The sequence below is a fragment of the Rhinatrema bivittatum genome, chromosome 4 (genome assembly GCF_901001135.1).
Source record: "Rhinatrema bivittatum chromosome 4, aRhiBiv1.1, whole genome shotgun sequence".
Lineage (NCBI taxonomy): Eukaryota > Metazoa > Chordata > Amphibia > Gymnophiona > Rhinatrematidae > Rhinatrema > Rhinatrema bivittatum.
The window spans coordinates 139,307,360-139,326,792 of record NC_042618.1 but is presented as its reverse complement, the minus strand read 5'-3'; the positions used below and the strand labels follow the sequence as shown (position 1 = coordinate 139,326,792).

Genomic DNA, 19,433 nt, shown 5'->3' with positions numbered 1-19,433 from the left:
ATTTCATAACATATAAAACCTAGACTCATATATTCAGAACAAAAAGCAGTGTTATATTCAAAACATAAAACAGTGATGTGAGTTTTTGGCTGAGATTTTGTTAGCCGATGCCGTCTTTGTAGGTTTGTTTAAATAGGAATGTTTTGAATTGTTTTCTGAATATTTTCGAGTCGTTTTGTAATCTTAGGTTTTCAGGTAGTGAGTTCCACAGTCGAGGTCCGGCTATTGAAGCTGCTCTTTCTCTAGTTGTAGTAAGTCTAGCAGTTGTTATTGGTGATATGGTGAGCAGAGCCTTGTTCGCTGATCTGGTGTTGTGCTGTGGGATATGTTTCTGGAACATGGTGTTTAAGCATTCTTTTTCATTGTTGTGTATGTTTTTGTGTATTATGGTAAGTAGCTTGTATTCTATGCGTTTAGGTATGGGCAGCCAATGTAGTTCTTTTTGTACTGGGGTAATGTGTTCCGATCTTTTGTGATCGGTGAGTATTCTCACTGTGACGTTCTGCAGTAACTGGAGGGGGCGTGTGGTTGATTTTGTTAGACCTAATAGTAGTGAGTTTCACTAGTCGAAGGTTGAGAAGATTAGTGATTGAAGAATGGTTCTGAATTCTGGTTGGTTAAGGAGTGGTTTTAGTCTTTTGAGTATTGAGAGCTTGTAGAATCCTTCTTTGGTTTTTATGTTTATATGTTTTTTGAATCCCATTTCAGGGTCGAGCCAGATTCCTAGGTCTTTTATGTTTTCACTAAGCTTGATCATGGATTTGTCGATTTGGTTTGAGACCTTGTGTTGGTTGTGTTGGGTTTTTTTTTTCCAAGCAGTATATATTCGGTCTTTTCTATGTTAAGGCATAGATTCATGTGATTTAGAGTGCTTTTTATTGTGGAGAGATGATTGACGGCTAGTTTGAGGGCATTTTCAACAGTTTTGTTACGGGGATGAGTAGTTGAATGTCGCCTGCGTACATATAGTAAGTGATGTTGAGGCTTGACAATAGGTGGCATAATGGGAGTAGGTATATGTTGAAGAGAGTTGCAGAGAGGGCTGAGTCTTGAGGTACTCCAGTTTTGAGAGGAATTATTTCAGAGATGGAGTTGTTAATGTTAACTTAGAATGATCTGTTTTGAAGGAAAGAGTTGAACCAATTGAAAGTTATTCTAGTTAGGCCAATTTCCGATAATCTTTGGAGCAGTGTTTGATGGTCGACTGTATCAAAGGCTGCTGATAGATCCAGTAGTATGAGGATGTATTGTTGTCCTTTGATGAAGCCTTTTAGTATTGTGTTTGATAGGTTGAGAAGTAGTGTTTCTGTGCTGTGGTCTTTCTGGAATCCATGTTGTATGGGGTGTAGAATGTTACTTAATTCTAGGTGTTTGTTCAGTTGTTTCAGGACCACTTTTTCTGTTAGTTTGGCCAGGAATGGTAAGTTAGATATGGGGCGGTAATTATTGAATTCAGTGGGATCCAGGTTCTTTTTTTTAATAATGGGTTTGATTGTTGCCATTTTGAGGGTGACTGGTAGGTCGCCTTCTTCGAGTGATTTATTAATGATTGATGTGATGATTGGTGCTATGGTGTTGGATAGTTCTTTTAAGGTTCGATTTGGTATTTTATCAAGATCATGGGTTGATGGGTTTGTAGTTTTGATTAGATTCTCAGCTTCGATGGTCGATATTGTTTCAAATGATGACCATGGTGTTATTTTAATGTCGTTTAGTTGTATGTTTTGGTTGGGTGTTTTGATTATGTTTTCTGTGATTTTACATATTTAAGAACATAAGAAATTGCCATGCTGGGTCAGACCAAGGGTCCATCAAGCCCAGCATCCTGTTTCCAACAGAGGCCAAAACCAGGCCACAAGAACCTGGCAATTACACAAACACTAAGAAGATCCCATGCTACTGATGCAATTAATAGCAGTGGCTATTCCCTAAGTAAAATTGATTAATAGCCATTAATGGACTTCTCCTCCAAGAACTTATCCAAACCTTTTTTGAACCCAGCTACACTAACTGCACTAACCACATCCTCTGGCAACAAATTCCAGAGCTTTATTGTGCATTGAGTGAAAAAGAATTTTCTTTTGTTTTTGAAGAAAATTGCTAGATCTTGGCTTAGATTTTTGTTTGCATGGGTGTGATTGTTGCTCTTGCCTGAGGTTAGGCTTTTTACTATGTTGAACAGGGTTTTTGGATTGTGTGAGTGGTTTTGGATTTTTTCACTGTAGTAGTCCCTTTTAGCTTTGTTTATCAGGTTTTTGTATATTGCTAGGTAGGTTCGGTATCTGGCAAGTGTCAAGGGGCATTTGTTTTTGCACCATTCCTTTTCTTTTTTTCTGAGTGTTGACTTGGCTCTTCTTAGATCTTTGTTGAACCATGGATTATCATTATTTCGTTTGTTGATGATCTGGATAATGTAAAAAAGTTTAAAAGACTGCTGAAAGATTTTCTACTCCATCGTGTTTTTAATATTTTTTGAAACAGCAATGATAACTCTATGAAGGCCAGAAGCTTAGTTCCAATTCTGGACACCTAGATTGAGTTCCGCTCCAAGGCATGATGTATGGTAAATTTTCAATCCTGTAACATCTAGATTGAGTTTTGCTCCGAGGTATTATGTATGATACATCTCCATCTTGTAACATCTTGATGAAATTTGTATGAACATGCTTGAAATTGTATGGTTTCTATGAAATTTAATGATTGTTGTTAATGACAGTTGTTTGTCAAGTGTTCTTTTTTATTTTTTCTTTTAATATTATGTATGTTTCTTGTAAATCGCCCAGATGTGTAGGGCGTTTAATACATTTTAATAAAATGAAATGAAAAATGAAATTTTAATAAAATGAAAATGAAATCTTTTATGTTCTTTCTGGATTTAGGTTATTGGCTATATGATTTCTTGCCAGGATTGGGTGGCTTTATTTATATTGGTCAGGTTTATCTCTTTTAGATGTTTTTCAAGTTCTTGTTGGAGTGGTTCTAGGGGGAATGGGGTCTGTATTTGAAGGAGTATCGCTTGTTAGTTTCTTGGGTGATGGGAGATACAATTTTTGTATCGCAATTTATTAGATAGTGGTCGGACCATGGTACAGGTGTGTAAATTAATGTGGGGTTTGTTTGAAATTTGTCATTGGTGAATATCAGGTCAATCATGTGTCCAGCCTTGTGTGTGGGTTTGTTTATTATTTGTGTGAAGTTGAGTGTGGTAAGGATATCTATCAGTGTTTGGGTAGAGTGGAAAGGGGGGGTTTCGTCGGTGTGGAGATTGAGGTCTCCTATTATGATTGTGGGTTTCTTGTTTTTGATGGTGGAGGTGAAGAACTCGATTAGTGGAGAGATGTTGTTCTCAAGTAGTTTGGGAGGACAGTAGATGAGTATTATTTGGAGCTTGGTAGAGTTGAATAGGGCTAATTCATATTGTTTGGGTAGTGAGGTAGGTATTAGCTTCATGGCAAGATATTTTTTTACTATTAGCATTATTCCGCCACCTTTGCGGTTTGTTCTGGGAATTGAGAATATGTCGTTTGAGTTGTTGGCTAATTGGTTTGTTAATACCTTGTCTGTAATTTTGAGCCATGTTTCGGTTATTGTGATGAAGTCGGGTTTTTGTTCTTGCAGCATGTCTGTTATTAGCATGATCTTTTTGGTGATGGATTGAACATTTATTAGAATAAAGGCGAGGCATATCAAGTATTTTATCATTTCAATGATGGGTATGTTTATTAGGTTTCATTGTTTCATTGCTGTAAGATTTGGAGTTTCATGCTTCTTCATCATTTTGTTGAGTGGTTGCATTTTGTTTGTGTAAGATCTCTTGGGTTTGGCTTAGTTTTTAAGATGTGAGGATGATATTCAGGGTGTTGTTCCAGGGGGTTTGTTTTCTGGTCGTGTTCCTTAGGTGTAATAAATCTTGCGTGTTGGTCTTGTGATCTGTTCCTGGTGATTCGTTGTTGAGTGTTTGGGGTGGTTGATGTGTGGGCCTCTTACCTGAGGTGGGTTCAGATGGGTGTTTGTGATTGGGAACATTGAGTTGTGTGGGTTTCTGACGTGCTGTGCAGATTGCGTTGTGTCTTCTTGCTGTTTTGAAGTTTTCCTCTTATGTGTAGTGTTCAGGCATCCGGTTAGCAGTATTGAAAAGGGATAGGGGTTAGGGGGGCGCACTAAGGGTGCACCAAGGGGCACTTGGAAAAAATGTGTTTCGTGGCATTCTGTCATTTCATTTTCCCATGTATATTGTTTGTTTCATTTGTGTTATTTCCATTAAAGTCAATGGGGGAATCAAAGCATTGTGGTTTTCCATTAATTTTTTAAGAGACTTGCAGGCAGGCAACAGCAGAGATAACAGCACCCTAAGGCACTGAGAGGGACAGGGTAACAGCAGCAGTGGCAATAAAACATGACAAGACAGAAATAGAGAGAGAGGCAGGGCAATAGAGCCAACTGCACTCTAAGGCATTGAGAGAGGGGTAGGACAACATCTGCAGTGACCTCAACACCACGAGGCATTGAAAGAGAAACAGAGCAGCAGCAACCGAAGTAAAACCCCACCACTCTAGCCTCAACCCTCTAACCCATACCCCACTGAAGCTTCCCACCTACTAACTACTCATACCCGCACCCATTAAGCCCCTTACTCCAACCCACTAACCTACTCCCTACCCACTAAGACTCCCAGTTTAGCCCTCTATCTACTAATGCAACCCTTACTCAGCTGCCCCACTAGGTTAGAGGGCCTTGGGCTTGGGGGTCCCTGGTCAAAGAGTCTTTGGGCTAGAGATCTCAAGTCAGAGGGTCTTGGATCTAGAATCCTAAATCAGAGAGCCTCTGATTTATATTCTTCTGCTCTCTCTCGCTCTCTGTGCCTTGCAGTGTTGATGATACTGCTGCTGTCACTCTGCCCCTCTCTTTAGTGCCTTTGAATTCTGTTGCCTCTGCTGCTGCTGTCCTGCCCTTCTCTCGGTGACTTGGGGTGCTATTGTCTGTGTTGCTATTGCCCTGCCTCTCTCTCAGTGTCTTGGGGTGCTGTTATCTCTGCTGCTGCTGCCCTGCCTCTCTCTCAGGGGGTCTTGGGGTGTTGTTGCCACTGCTGATGCTGCTTTGCCTACTTTGTGGTAGGAAATGACACAAAATGAAACGAGAAATGTTGTTGTTATTTTTATGTTGTTTTAAAGTGACAGCACATCCCTAATCACTATAAAATCCATTGACCACATGGAAAACGTCAACAATTCTAAATGTACAACACATTTGATAAAAAGCTTTGAAATCTACTGCAACATCAAAGTCACTGCATAAAGGAGAGAACTGGGTTCTGAAGCAGCCATTGTCCTTAGAGTTAGTTCTGCACTGTAGGATTCTGAGTAATAGTGCCTTAGCTTCCGCTCATCATTCACTATAAGCAAGTTACTTCACCACCCTCTGAGATTTTTGGGGAAAGACACAAATTTAGGGAACACCTTTTAAAGTACAATGTCCCTTGATGATACTGTGGGCACAGTTTTTAAAACTTTCCGCACTGGTGCAAAGTCTGTAGGTATGATCATTCTTTCCCTGTGAAAATTGCTTGGGGTAAAAGCTATCTACAGAGATTTACACCTGCATTTTCTGTGGGTAGTCTTTCAGAGGAAAGCAACCTACATAGTTTCAAAAATCCCAAAGTGGGCCATGCGGGTGTTGTGCCCGGTCACAGATAGCTGCGATCTCTCATGCTCACCTCTTTTTTCCCTGCACTGTCAATCATTGGAAGAATGGCGGCCTCCGCCAACCAACGCCAACTTCCCCGGCAACCCCAGGAGAGTGTAGGCGCTGCCGACTGCCATCTTACTTCCGGCATCACTTAGACGTGCGCAGGGCCTCCTTATGAATACGTCATGGCGGGAACCTCGGGGGCGTCCCCTCCCGATGACGTCAACACCGCTAGTGTACTTATATTGACTGGACCATTGCTAAGATGAGTTAGCAAGGAGTTCTCTTGCTTGTTAAATCCACTCTAACTTAGATTTTCTGTTCCAGACTCTCCTCCTGGCATTCGGATCGTGGACCCACGGGGGGGGGGGGGGGATTTTAAAAGAATCACGTGGCCTTTGCCCAGTTCCCTCTCAGTCCATTCCAATAAAGGAATGGACTGGAAGGGAACTTCCCTAACCCTAACCATATCCTTCTTCCCTCTTCCCCTTTCCCCCTCTCCTACCCAACCCCTAAACCTACACGAGCCGTCCCCAATTTTTTATTTTTATAATTTCTGCTCCTCCGGAGCAGAATTAAACACCGCGCACTGGCCGGCTGCTGTTCACACTTCCCAGGGACAGCATATATTGGCACTGTCCCGGCTCACCCCCAGCCCTGCTCCTCCTCATCCAGATCCCGCCCCTGCGTGCCCCTTTCTTCAAGTCCATCACTTCTGCATGTGTCGGGAGGTACGCGCATAGCTGGGCCCTCTCTAAAATGTATTTGGCGCCCACAGGGCCTGGCCACATGCACAATGCTTGGTCTTTGTGCATGTGGGCCTTTTAAAATTGCCTTGTAAATGGTGAAGAGAGTGAGAGAGAGAGAGAGACTCTTTATAAGGCTCAGACTGAGACTCAATATATGCACCATCGTAAGGGGGCACTAGATTCGGGGTGAGTTTTTGGAAAGTGAGTTGAAAATTCTAACAAGAGGAGTTGATTTGTACACTGCAATTTCTGCTAGCTGCATTGTACAAATCAACTCCTTTTTGTTGCTTATAAAAACTAAAATTCTTTAATGATGTCAATTTTACAAAGAATACTCCTGATATTTTTGTAACACCACCCCACTAAACCCCAACCCACCTCCTGAAAATTCACCCCAAATCAAAGAGCCCCCTTACAATGGTGCAAATATTGAATGTCAGACTAATTATATACAGAGGTTCTCTTTCTCCCTCCTATAGACATACACATATGAAGAGCATTTTAATATACTTTATAATATAGCGCATACCTTTGCCCGCAGTGAGGTACACTTGTTTATGAGAGCACGCGTGGCCTTTTTAAAATCTACCCGTTAAGTTTAAGCCGCACTGAAATTGGGACATTTTCAAATAGTCAGTTTATCTGGGTAAATGTCAAGGGCAATTTCAAAAGCTATCTAACCGGGTAAGTGCTTATTTACCCAAAAAAACTGGCTGTTTGAAAGTGGGTAAAATTAGGCGCATAAGACTACAATGTGCCAAGTTTTAGCCACATGGTAATGTCTGGAGGCGTTCCCAGGATGGGGTTGGGTTGGCAAAGGCAACAACGTGCATATTTTGGATTTTCAAAATTATGTGTGTTGTTTCCTCAGAAAAATTACCCACAGAAAAACAGGTGAAATCTCTGAGAGTACTTTTTCCCTAGGCTATTTTAAAAAGCAAACAATGTTTATATTTTCCCTTTGAATACGGATGCAAAGCCCACAGATAAAAATATCCTTGGGGTTTGCACCAATGCAGGCTGTTTTGAAAATTGCCCTCAAATAAATAACATTTATTAGCAGTTTGAGTTCACTCAGATTCACAGAAGCACTCAAATGGTCTGATGCTTACTTTCTGACTACTGATCATTCTTCTCAGATGTCAGTTATGGATGTCTCACACAGAGCCTTTGGCACTCTTTAATCAATGCTTATGAATGCTTTTGATATTGATTTGTGAAAAATCTTTCTCCAGATGCATATAAAGTGGGCAACTGTATCATTTATCAGAGCAGAAGCTGGAACATCCAGTACTTTTTTTTTTTTTTATAACCACTTGAGTGTCTTTCTTTCTTACCCACCACTCGCTGTTCACTGTGCAAAGGAGAATGAACTTGAGTGAACTTTACCTTTAGTGCAGCAGCTGTCCCCCAACACCTCTTCAATCCCTAAACTGCAAACCATAATTTTTATGACAAATATACTTTGCCTCAGTCCAGAGCTGACAGATGCACTTGTTTTTCACAAATCCTGCAAAGCTGCTTTTCAGGGATTTCAATTAACTGGTAAATACTTACTGAGGGAGAGCTGGATCAAATGCTGATGGGTTGGTTGCCAGCCATGTATCATACACCATACGCCTACCCTTGGCAATTTCTTCTGGATTTGGGTTTTCAACCTAATTTATATATAAGCAAATATAGTTAAATTGAGGGTAACTTTCAAACAACTCTGCGTGGCCACATATACAATGGCTGTGCAGAGATACTATAGTATTTTATAACCCACATGTATCAGAAACACGTGTATGATAAAATATGCATATATCTACCCCACAACATGCATTTGAATGTATCCTTATGCGTAAATTCATGCAATGCATTGATAGTAAATATTTCAATGCATTGAACATGTGTACTTTTCCTACCAATTTTAAAAATATCCATGCATATATTTAATGCACAAAAATAAATTAGGACTTGCATAAAACCCAATTTAAGTGCATAAGTCTGTGTATATGATAAACATGCACACGGAAGTGAAATTACCAGTTTTACCAATTGCTCCACCAGTTTGTTCAGTCCTTCTCCAGGTCATCGATACCCTCCTGGTTTTCCAGCCTGTATTCCCAATGTTCACCCAATCCTCCCATCCAGCCAATAGTATACACATCAAAAACTAAAGTAATTCATCTATCTATAATTTCTCACTCTACATGTAGTCCCCCTTCCCACTTGACTATTGATGGTACCTTCATTCCCAAAATATCCAAAGCCCAAAACTCGGGGTTATTCTTGACTCCGAACTGTCTATGTCACATCATATAGCGACAGTTGTATAGAACTCTTTTTTCAAAATTCAATTACTACAACATCTGCGCCCCTTACTTTTCCCCCAATGATTTTCTCACTGTGTTGCAATCCTTGTTATTCAGTGGTCTAGATTACTGCAATGCATTTACTTGGCCTCCTTGATTGTGCTCTTCACCTTCTGCAATTGATTCAAAGCACTGCCGCTCATATCTTAACAGGCACTTCCAAGAAAGATCATATTTCACCAGTTCTATTCTCCTTCCACTGGCTTCCCATTAGGTTCAGAATTTAATATAAAATTTTATCCATCATACACAACCTTATACATAACCATCCATATGGCTGTGCTCCTCGCTTCTTGTAAATCAACCAGATACCTTTGATCCCTAAATAAATGCCTACCAGAAGGTCCCTAAATCCATCTAGCCAGGCTTGATATAACTAGGAAACGTGCATTCTCAGTTGCTGATCCATTATTATGGAACTCCATTCCAGATTTTCTAAGGCAAATTTCCAACCCAAAAGAATTAAAAAAAAAAAATTGAAAACATCTGTTCTCCACTGCCTTCGGTTCATCGCCCACCAAATGAACTCAGTCCCAAGCAATCACACATATGAATACAGGCCTTACTATTACTGTTCAGTAATTTTTAAACTCTTCCTCCTCTGTAATTCTATTTAGTTTAAGTGTTTTTTTTTGGTTCACTATATGATTTTCTTGCTTACTATTATGGATGTTTTTATTTGTAAACCGTTTTGGCCAACTTCAGTTGTAAAAGCGGTATAAAACATTTTAAAATAAATAAACAAGTCTGATATCAAACACACATGATAATTAGCATATATTTATTTAGGCAAGTAAGTTGCCAGATGTATAAGCATCTGGCAACTAAGACTCGTAAAACAACAACTTATGCATGTAACTGTTGGCCCTGTTCAGGAGTCTTTGACTGTCCCTTTTTTTACGCGATTATGTGCACACGAAACTTAAAATGCATGTGTACTTTTGATGCTTATAAAATAGTGATTAGGTGTATACTGCCTACTGAGATACATATATGCTAATTTTTACACATGTGAACTCTGAAAATTCACCCAATACTTTCTATTTTCAAAACAATGCACATAAATGTCCATATATACGCATTTACATCTGGTTTGATAGCCTGCACTCCTCCCAGTTACCCTAGACCATTTAAACTTGGATGAAATGGCTAATTTCTTTTATTTTTTATGTTACACCTCCTTCAAAGCAGAAGTAAAGTTACATGGCAGTGGACCTGGGAGTGCTCACAGGCGCATACCTCTTGGCCATGCCCCAAAACTCCCAGACCCCACCCAGATCATTCCCCTTTTAAAAATCAAGTGAGATGTGTTCACAGCAGGAGATACGCGTGCATCTGAGTGACTTTTAAAATTCGGTCGGTAAGTGTGAGCCTGACTTCTGCACGCACCTCCCGAGTTTGATGCGTCAGGCTTTGAAAATTCACCTTTATGAGCATGTTTTTGAAAATTAGGTCTGAAGTCTGTGTGTGCTTTCAACACAGACTTCAGCCCTATGCGGGTTTTTATAAAATTACTCTCATCATCATTATTTTAATGTACAATTTTTCAAATATTTTCTTGGGATATTTCTATGTCTTTACTATCATTATTATTATTATTATTATTATTATTATTATTATTAACACATTTTTAAATACTTTTTTGGATATGTATATGTCTGTACTAGCATATGATTAATTTGAATAATTTTTCACTTTATTCAGATTCTGTAGGGTTTGGCTGTGTATGAGGGATAATATTATTTGTTCCAAAAGGAGCCACTATACAGAGAAATCATGTCATCGAATACATATAAATATATGTGAAAAGTCTAGCACAAATATGACTGAGGATTGTATAGGAACATCTGGGGAAACCTCATGTAGGGCCTCATTTTCTAAAGTATCACAGGCCTGCGATACTTTAGAAAATTGCGCTAATGGGGGGCGGGGGGTCGACTCGGGGGGTGGTCCTGCGCTAGCCGGCAGCGATCGCACTGCCGCGGTGCGATCGCTGCCGGTTTCGCACCCAATAGCGCCACCATAGAAGGTGTAGCTATTGGGCGCAAATAGGATGTGAAAAGGCCCTTACCTTTTCGCTGGCGGCGCCGTCTTCACGGAGTCGGCCCCGGTGACGCCCCGACTCCTACTCTTCCGGGGCCAACTCCGCCCCAATTTAGGTAGCGCAGGCGTGCACTACCTTCGCAAGCTATCGCAGGCTTGCGCTGTTAGCGCAAGCCTGCAATAGCCTTGGAAAATAAGGCCCATAGTGCCTTAAATAGGCTATTTTAATGCCTATGTGGCTACTGAAAATCCAACCCCACTACTGTGGATGTCAGACAAGGTTGTAATCATTGGTTGCCCCAGAAGGTATGATGCTTTGCTGACTTATAAAGCTATCATTGAGTCAGGAATAAAGATGCTGGTATCCACTGAATATGTTTTACCAGATTATTATGTTGTGCTCACTGTTTTGGTGCCAAGATTATGATAAAAAATCTTCATGCTACGAGTGTATCAGTCCCGACACTGCAATGTTTTGAATCTGAATTCTTCGTCAGGGAATCACTTAGAAGCATGGAACCTGCGCATGAATCTTGGCTGTTATGAATACTCAGATAGTTGTGGTTAATGCGCTCCCACGGTGAAGACTCTTTGCGCGGTATACGATCTCCGTCTGCACGTCTGGCTGGTTTGACATGTCGCGCCATGGAGCTAAGACCTGTCAAACATGTCAAACCAGCCGGACATGTCAAACCAGCCGGACGTGCAGATGGAGATCGTATGCCGCGCAAAGAGTCTTCACTGTGGGCGCGTATTGATCACAACTATCTGAGTATTCATAACAGCCAAGATTCATGTGCCCGGGCCTGCTCACATTCATGGTTTTACGGTAGGTCCCAGGTTGGCCTCCCTAGCGGCAGCTGCTAGCACTTCCAGACCTCGGCGTACTGCGGCGGCGGTCGCTGGGCCTTCCACTGTGCACCAGGCCTCACACCAGAGCTTGGCATCCTCAGCTGTGTTGGCCACGCCCCTACCCTTGTGCGGACCGCTCAGCCTCTTGTAGTGCCAAGGGCGGGTCTTAGCTCCGTGGCACGCCCTGATTGATTCCTTGTTATAAGGAAGTCCCTGCCTGTACTTCCTTGCCTTGGCAATCGGGTCGGCTTGTATGTTAGATTGTCACCGCGCTTGTATCTTGCTCCTGTCTTGTTCCAAGTCTCGTTCCAGAATCCTTCTGTTCCAGTTGTTCCTGCTTCCTAGTTCCAGCGTCCTCCTGTTCCTGTTCATCTGTCCATCTCCCCAGGTAGTACCTTCGGACTGTCTCTCTGGTACTGACCTCGGCTTGCTCCTTGACCTGCCTGCCTGCTACCTGCCTTCTGACTCCGGTCTGCTCCTCGAACTGCCTGCCTGCCGCCTGCCTCTTGACTCCAGCCTGCCTACTGCCTGCCTCCTGACCTCAGCCTGCCTGTGACCTTGTCTGACCTCCGGTATCTGACCTCTGCTTTGTTGAACACTCCTCGGACTGACTCCCAAACTCTGACCTTTGCCTGCTTGACCTTGTCTCTAGATTCTGGCTCTGTTCCTAGCCTTGTCGTCACCTAAGCTATTCTGGTCCTCCTTGTTCCACCTGACCTCAGTCTCGAACCTGACCGTGCTCCCCTTCTGTCTGTGGGCACACCGGACTTCCACTATCCCAGGAGACCCTGCAAGGCCTATCTAAGTCCAAGCGGCCTGGGTCCCTACTGGCTCCTCCCGGGGGGACCTCGGGCTTCCAGTGGTGAAGCTCTTCCTAGCCTCTGTCTCCTCCAGTGCTCCGCCCCCTGGGGACAGTTGCCTCCTGGTCCCTACCAGGAGGCGGTTCTCCACTGCCTCAGGACAAGGGACCACCCCCGAGCACAACAGATACTGGGCTTGATGGACCCTTGGTCTGACCCAGTATGGCATATATTATGTTCTTAGTGTTCTAATAATGATGGTTACAGTATTAAGGCAGATGTTTGGAGATGGAATATTCTCTCTGTGTGTGTGTGTCTGGGAAAATTAATTCAGTTTAGTTGAATAACATGCCCACATTAGTCTGCTTCAGATGGTTACATCTCATATCCCTAATCTTGTTTCTTGTTTTATTTACTGACTTGCATAAATGTTCTTCTTGTTTAATTTGAAAGCATAAAAACTGCTACATGAAAGTTACCAGTATAGCAGGTGTCAAAAGAGCATGCTAGCTATACCAGAAGGTGAGATGCTATTGCTTAGAATCAATGATTGATTTATTTATTTTATTTTAAAACTCTTCTATACCGTCGTTAAATTAGATAACCATCACAACAGTTTACAGTAAGGCACGATAATGAGAAAATGAGTGGTATAGCTTACAACTTAATCATGTGCCATCATAGTACGGTAACAATTTAATACAATAAACTATGTGTGTAAGTTAAGTTTGTATGTTAGGAACATATTAGGCGGTTTGAATTTAACATTAATAAACATTTGTATGTTACAAGTAACAACTTCTAGTGGTTGGTAAAAAAAAAAAAAAAGACACTGGCTGGTTAAATATTAAGGATAAAGTCACATTGCCTTATAGACTGATATTTCCTTGCTCTAGCCAGGGCTCTGAACAGGGTTTATTTTTCAGAATCATTGGTAAGTTCACCCTCAGGATCTGATACTTTGTCTATATGTAGAATCAATAAATATTATATATCTCTCCTCTTATTCAAAGCAATTCCAAACTTTCTGCTTTCATTAGAGTCAAGGATTTTTTCATGGGACACATTATACTGTGCAAGCATTTTATATTCAGAAAATGTATTAATGAACTTACAGAAGTTTATGGCATTTCTTGCTCAACATGTCATGCCCACAAGCCATTTATTTAGATTTAGCTCATGCTTTTTCATTGGTAACTCAAAATAAGTTACATTCAGATATAATAGGCATCTCCACTTGACTCATTGGGGCAGATTTTCAAAGCCCTATGCCTTTATCCCCACTAATAGAAACCATTGCAAACAATATTGATATGAACATCCCGGCAATAGTACTCGGCAACTTCAACTTACATATGGACAAAACACCCCCCACAGCCACCTGCCAACTCCTCACTGAATCCATGAATGCAATCGGCTTCACACAAATAATAGAGACCCCCACCCACAAAGCAGGTCACACACTTGACCTCATTTTCACCAACAAAAAAATCCCAAACTACACCCCACCAACAGCTACCTCAATCCCCTGGTCTGACCATAAACTGATACAAGCCAAATTACACCTTGGAAACCCCACCCAGGATCCAAAGAAAGTCAGCAAAATCATCAAGTTCAATAAAGTATGCACCAGCGATGAGCTAATCGAAACACTCCCAGCCTCCCTGGAAGCCCTAAACCTAACCAACACAAACTCCGCCATAAACTCATGGCTCAATATCAACTCAGAAATCGCCAAAATCAAATGTCCTCTCATCACAAAAGAACTCAAACCATCCTACAATCAAAATGCTCCTTGGTACACCCCTGAACTGAAAAAAATCAAATACCTACTAAGACAAGCCGAAAAGAAATGGAGACGGAACCCCACCCCCCAACTAAAACATCATTTCAGGACCATACTTTACATATACAAGGCCGACATTGACAAAGCCAAACGCAACTCCTATTCAGCAAAAATACATAACTACCAATTCGACCCCAGAACCCTATTCGTATTTGTCAACAACCTCACCAACCAACGCAAAACTCAAACAAAACAGAAAACCAGACAAATACCTGTGATGAGTTAGCACAATTCTTTAACAACAAAATATTAAACCTAATTGCAAAAAACCCCACCTCAGACAATGAGATTACATCAGACACAACCACAAATAATGTCAAATGGACACACTTCGAAAACTTCGCATCCACCGAAATAGAATCAATTATCCAGAATATCAACCCTGCAGCCCATCTCATCGACCCAATTCCTGTCAAGTTCCTTAAACAAATACCGAACCACATTGCCAAACCAATAGCAAGCATAATCAACCTATCTCTCGACCAAGGCACCTTCCCGGATCAACTAAAATGTGCCATCATCAAACCGATTCTCAAAAAACCTCAGCTAGATGAAACCGACCCAGCCAACTACAGACCTATCTCGAATCTCCCCTTCATTGCCAAGATCCTTGAAAAAATAGTAAATCGTCAACTCTCCGGATATCTGGACACCCACAATATACTATTCCCAGCCCAACACGGCTTCAGAACATCCCTCAGCATCGAAACCCTCTTATTGTCACTATCAAACTCAATTCTCAGAGGCCTGGACTGTGACCACTCCTACTTACTCATCCTCCTTGACATCTCTACCACCTTTGATACTGTCAACTACAAAACTCTAATCCACAGGCTAAAGGAAATCGGCCTCCGCGACACAACCCGCAACTGGTTCAACTCTTACCTATCAAACAGGTCCTACAAAGTCAAAATCAACGACACCGAATCCAAACGAATACCCCTTCCACACGGGGTCCCACAAGGCTCTTCCCTGTCTTCTACACTGTTCAACCTCTATATGACCCCTCTATGCAAACTACTAAGCGAAATAGGATTATTATACTACATATACGCTGACGATGTTCAAATTCTACTCCCAATCAATCACTCAATTGACCATACTCTAAATTTATGGAACTTCCACCTGAGCACAATAAAACACCTTCTCTCTCAACTATCCCTCACTCTCAAACACAACAAAACGGAAATCATCTACATATCCAACAATCCCATACCACCCCTCAGTACGGACCCCAACACACATCAACCAAACAACCAACTACTCTCCTCAGCAAAAAGCCTGGGCATTATCATTGATACCCAATTTCACTTCAAAAAACACATCAACAACATTTTGAAAGATGGATTCTATAAACTCCAGATGCTACGCAAACTCAAAACACTCCTCTACCCACAAGACTTTCGAACAGTCCTATAGGCCCTCCTGTTTTCGAAGCTCGACTACTGCAACTCCCTACTCCTAGGCCTCCCAGCATCATACCTCAAACCCATCCAACTTCTACAAAATGCCGCCGCTAGAGCTCTCACCAACAGCAGAAGAACGGAGCATATAACACCTATACTCAAACAGCTACACTGGATGCCCATTCATCAAAGAATCCAATACAAAGCTTTAACCATTGTTCATAACATTCTCCAAAGCAACAATTCCAACTAGCTAACTACACCCCTTCACCTCCACACTCCACCAAGGAGCCTTCGCTCATCAAACACCGGACTCCTACAAACATCATCACCAAAAGAAACACACAAATTATCAACAAGAGAACGAATGCTATCACTTGCCAGACTCACCCTGTGGAACAAGCTCCCCATAGATCTCAGAACAGACCCATCACCCCAATCCTTCAAGAAAAAGCTTAAAACCTGGTTATTTCTTAAAGCCTTCGCTGCAATAACATGACCGGACTCCAACACCAGAACAAACCCCTACAGCCCAGTCAACAGCCAGCCCCCTATCAACCAACATACACCCTTACTATTCTATTAACCTCTCACTGACCACTGAGACTCCAATGTAAGATATTCTATTCACCTCTCACTGATCACTGAGACTCCAATGTAAGATATTACCACTGAGACTCCAATGTAAGATATTATTTCTGGGAATGACCACTGTAAAATAGAAGCTCTTCCACCTTGTCCTAACTATAAGATGTAAATCCTACGCTTGACTACAACATGATAAGAGTTCCTTTCACTTTTACCTACATTAATGTTCCTCTTCCTCGTTAACAATTTCCATGAGATGTACAAACAGAACAGTGCTCTCTTGTGAAGATTTGTGTTAGGGCGTAGGTATGGTGGACCCTTGAGCCGGCTATGATAGATGTCAGCGCTCTGTGGGATGGCCCACAGAGTAAGTCAAAGCCGGGAGGCGGTCAGGAGAATCTTCGCCCTGGAAACCCAAGGTCCCCCCAAGAGGAGCTCGTAGAGACCTGGGTCACTGGGACTTAGGAGACCCCCCCGAGGAGGTGTACCTTCGAAGCCGGAATCGCCGGAACCAGGACAGAATCCAAGCCAGAGGTCAAGAGCCGAAGCAGGGTCAGAGTCCAAAGCCAGAGGTCAAGAGCCAAAGCAAGGTCGGAGTCCAAAGCCAGTGGTCAAGAGTCAAAGCAGGGTCGGAGTCCAAAGCCAGAGGTCAAGAGCCGAAGCAGGGTCAAAGATCAAGCAGCAACACCTAAAGAAGCAAGAACCTAATTGCAAGGCAAGGCACAGAAAGTGTTGCAGGGTTTAAATAACCTGATAGCGTCTGACGTCATCCAAGTCAGGGCTTGCATTTTCCCATGCTGGTCCCTTTAAGAGGGACTCCTCCCGCGCGCATCAAGGGGCGGGGTCAGCCGTGGCGGGGCCAGCCACGGCGGGGCCAGCCGCGGCGGATCGACAGTGTCTCTCCCTCCTCGGGAGAGACGCGCTGAAGGCCGTGCAGACCTGGGAAGGCCTCGAAACAGCCCGGGCCATCCCCGAGGTAGGTGGAGGCACCGGGTCACGGCCCAGGACCGTAACAGTACCCCCTCTCCTACGCCCCTGTCTCGGGGGTCTGGGTTTAGCCGGGTGGTCCAGATGGAACTGGTGGAGAAGGGACTTGTAGAGAATGTTGGACGCTGGTTCCCATGTGTTTTCCTCTGGACCATACCCCTCCCAAGATAGGAGGTATTCCCAATGGCAATGATGAAACCGTACATCCAGCACGTCTTTCACTTGATATGTGGTGTCTTGCTCAATGGCCGGATTGCAGGGTTCAGGGGCCTTATTCTGGAAGACCGACAGAATTAATGGTTTGAGGAGAGACACGTGGAAGACGTTGTGGATCCTCAAAGAAGGTGGCAGCCGGAGATGGTATGAGACCATGCCCACTCGTTCCAGAACAGGGAACGGGCCAATGTACTTGGGAGCCAGGGGCATAGAAGGGAGCCTCAGTTGGATGTTCCTGGTGCATAACCACACTTTAGCCCCCGGGGCGAAGACTGGGGTAGGACACCGCAGTCGATCAGCGTACTTCTTCGCCCTGACCGCAGTTTGCTGAAGTTTCTCCTGCATGGCCCTCCAGAGGCGTCTTAACTCTGTGCTGTAAGTTGCACTGCTGGGGTAGGAACCGTCAAAGGCAAAGGCAAGGGGGGTTTTAGGCATTTCCCATAGACCAACTGAAAGGGGGACCTACCCGTAGCCGAGTGTTTATGGAAGTTATAAGAAAACTCCGCCCTGGGCAGCAGCGCTACCCAGTCATCCTGGAGATCCCCTACGAAGGCGCGAAGAAAGGCTTTTAAAGTTCGATTGGTGCGCTCCACCTGGCTGTTGCCTTGGGGATGGAAGGCTGTGGTAGAGTCTAACTGGACCCCAAATTTCTTACAGAGACTTCTCCAGTATTTTGCTGTGAACTGTAACCCACGGTCCGAAGCGATATGAACGCGTAGTCCATGCAAGTGAAAGACATGTCGAGTGAACAGGTCAGCAAGTTCAGGTGCTGTGGGTAGCTTCGCAAGTGGCACGAAGTGGGCCATCTTAGAAAATCTATCAACGGTGACCCATATCACCGTCTTGCCCTCCGAGGGGGGTAGATCTACTATGAAGTCGGTGGATAGGTGGGTCCAAGGTTCTGTGGGAACCGGCAATGGTTTTAAGAGCCCCCAGGGGCGGCCCACTGGGATCTTTTGATGGGTGCACGTCGGGCAGGAGTTAACGTACAGGCGGACATATTTTCAGACCTGGGACCACCAGTAATATTCCGTTAAGTGTTTCAGCATCCGAGCTATCCCTGGGTGGCCTGCGGTCAAGGAATCATGGGCCCAAGACAAGACCTTCTTCCGCAGTTGGGACGGGACCACCGTCTTACACGCGGGGACCACCCCCGAGAGTGCCAGCAACACTTTGGCCGGGTCAAGAATATACAGAGGCGGCGCTGGGTGATCCTCCACCTCCATTGTACGAGAGAGGGCATCGGCCCTAACATTCTTAGAGGTGGGTCTGTAGCGGAGGTGGAAATCGAAGCGGTTAAAAAATAACGACCAGCGAGCTTGTCGTGGATTGAGTCGCTGGGCTTGACACAGGAACTCTAAATTCTTGTGGTCGGTATACACAATCACGGGATGTTGGGCCCCCTCTAACCACTGGCGCCATTCCTCCAGTGCCAGTTTGACCGCCAGGCGTTCCTTGTCCCCGATGCCGTAGTTTCTCTCTGCTGGGGAGAACTTCCTGGAAAAGTAAGAACAGGGTAGGACTCTACCCTTAGGGGACAATTGGCTGAGGATGGCTCCAACTGCCAGATCCGAGGCATCTTTCTCAACCAGGAACTGACGGTGGGGGTCTGGGTGATAAAGGCATGTATCCAGCAGGAAGGCCTCCTTCAAACGTTGGAATGCTCGTATCGCCGCTGGAGGCCAGTTCTTTGCATCCGCCCCTTTCCGGGTCAGGGCCGTGAGGGGCGCCACCATTTGAGAGTATTGAGGAATAAACTGGCGGTAGAAATTGGCAAATCCCAAAAAGTGTTGGAGTGCCTTAATTCCGGCCAGCTGCGGCCAGTCCCAAATGTCTGCTACCTTCTCGGGGTCCATGCGGAAACCTGTGGAGGACACGATGTATCCCAGGAATGGGAGGGATTC

The 19,433-nt window shown here is 43.6% G+C and overlaps 1 protein-coding gene across 1 annotated transcript in view; it reads right to left on the bottom strand.

Annotated features, from left to right (window-relative positions):
* LOC115090152 (putative N-acetylated-alpha-linked acidic dipeptidase) overlaps window positions 1-19,433 on the bottom strand; it is a gene marked incomplete in the record, with an annotated part of 417,134 nt that overhangs the window by 231,099 nt on the left and 166,602 nt on the right. Inside the window, 1 exon segment of the mRNA XM_029598900.1 lies at window positions 7,992-8,092. Within this exon segment, the coding sequence (XP_029454760.1) occupies window positions 7,992-8,092 (101 nt within the window).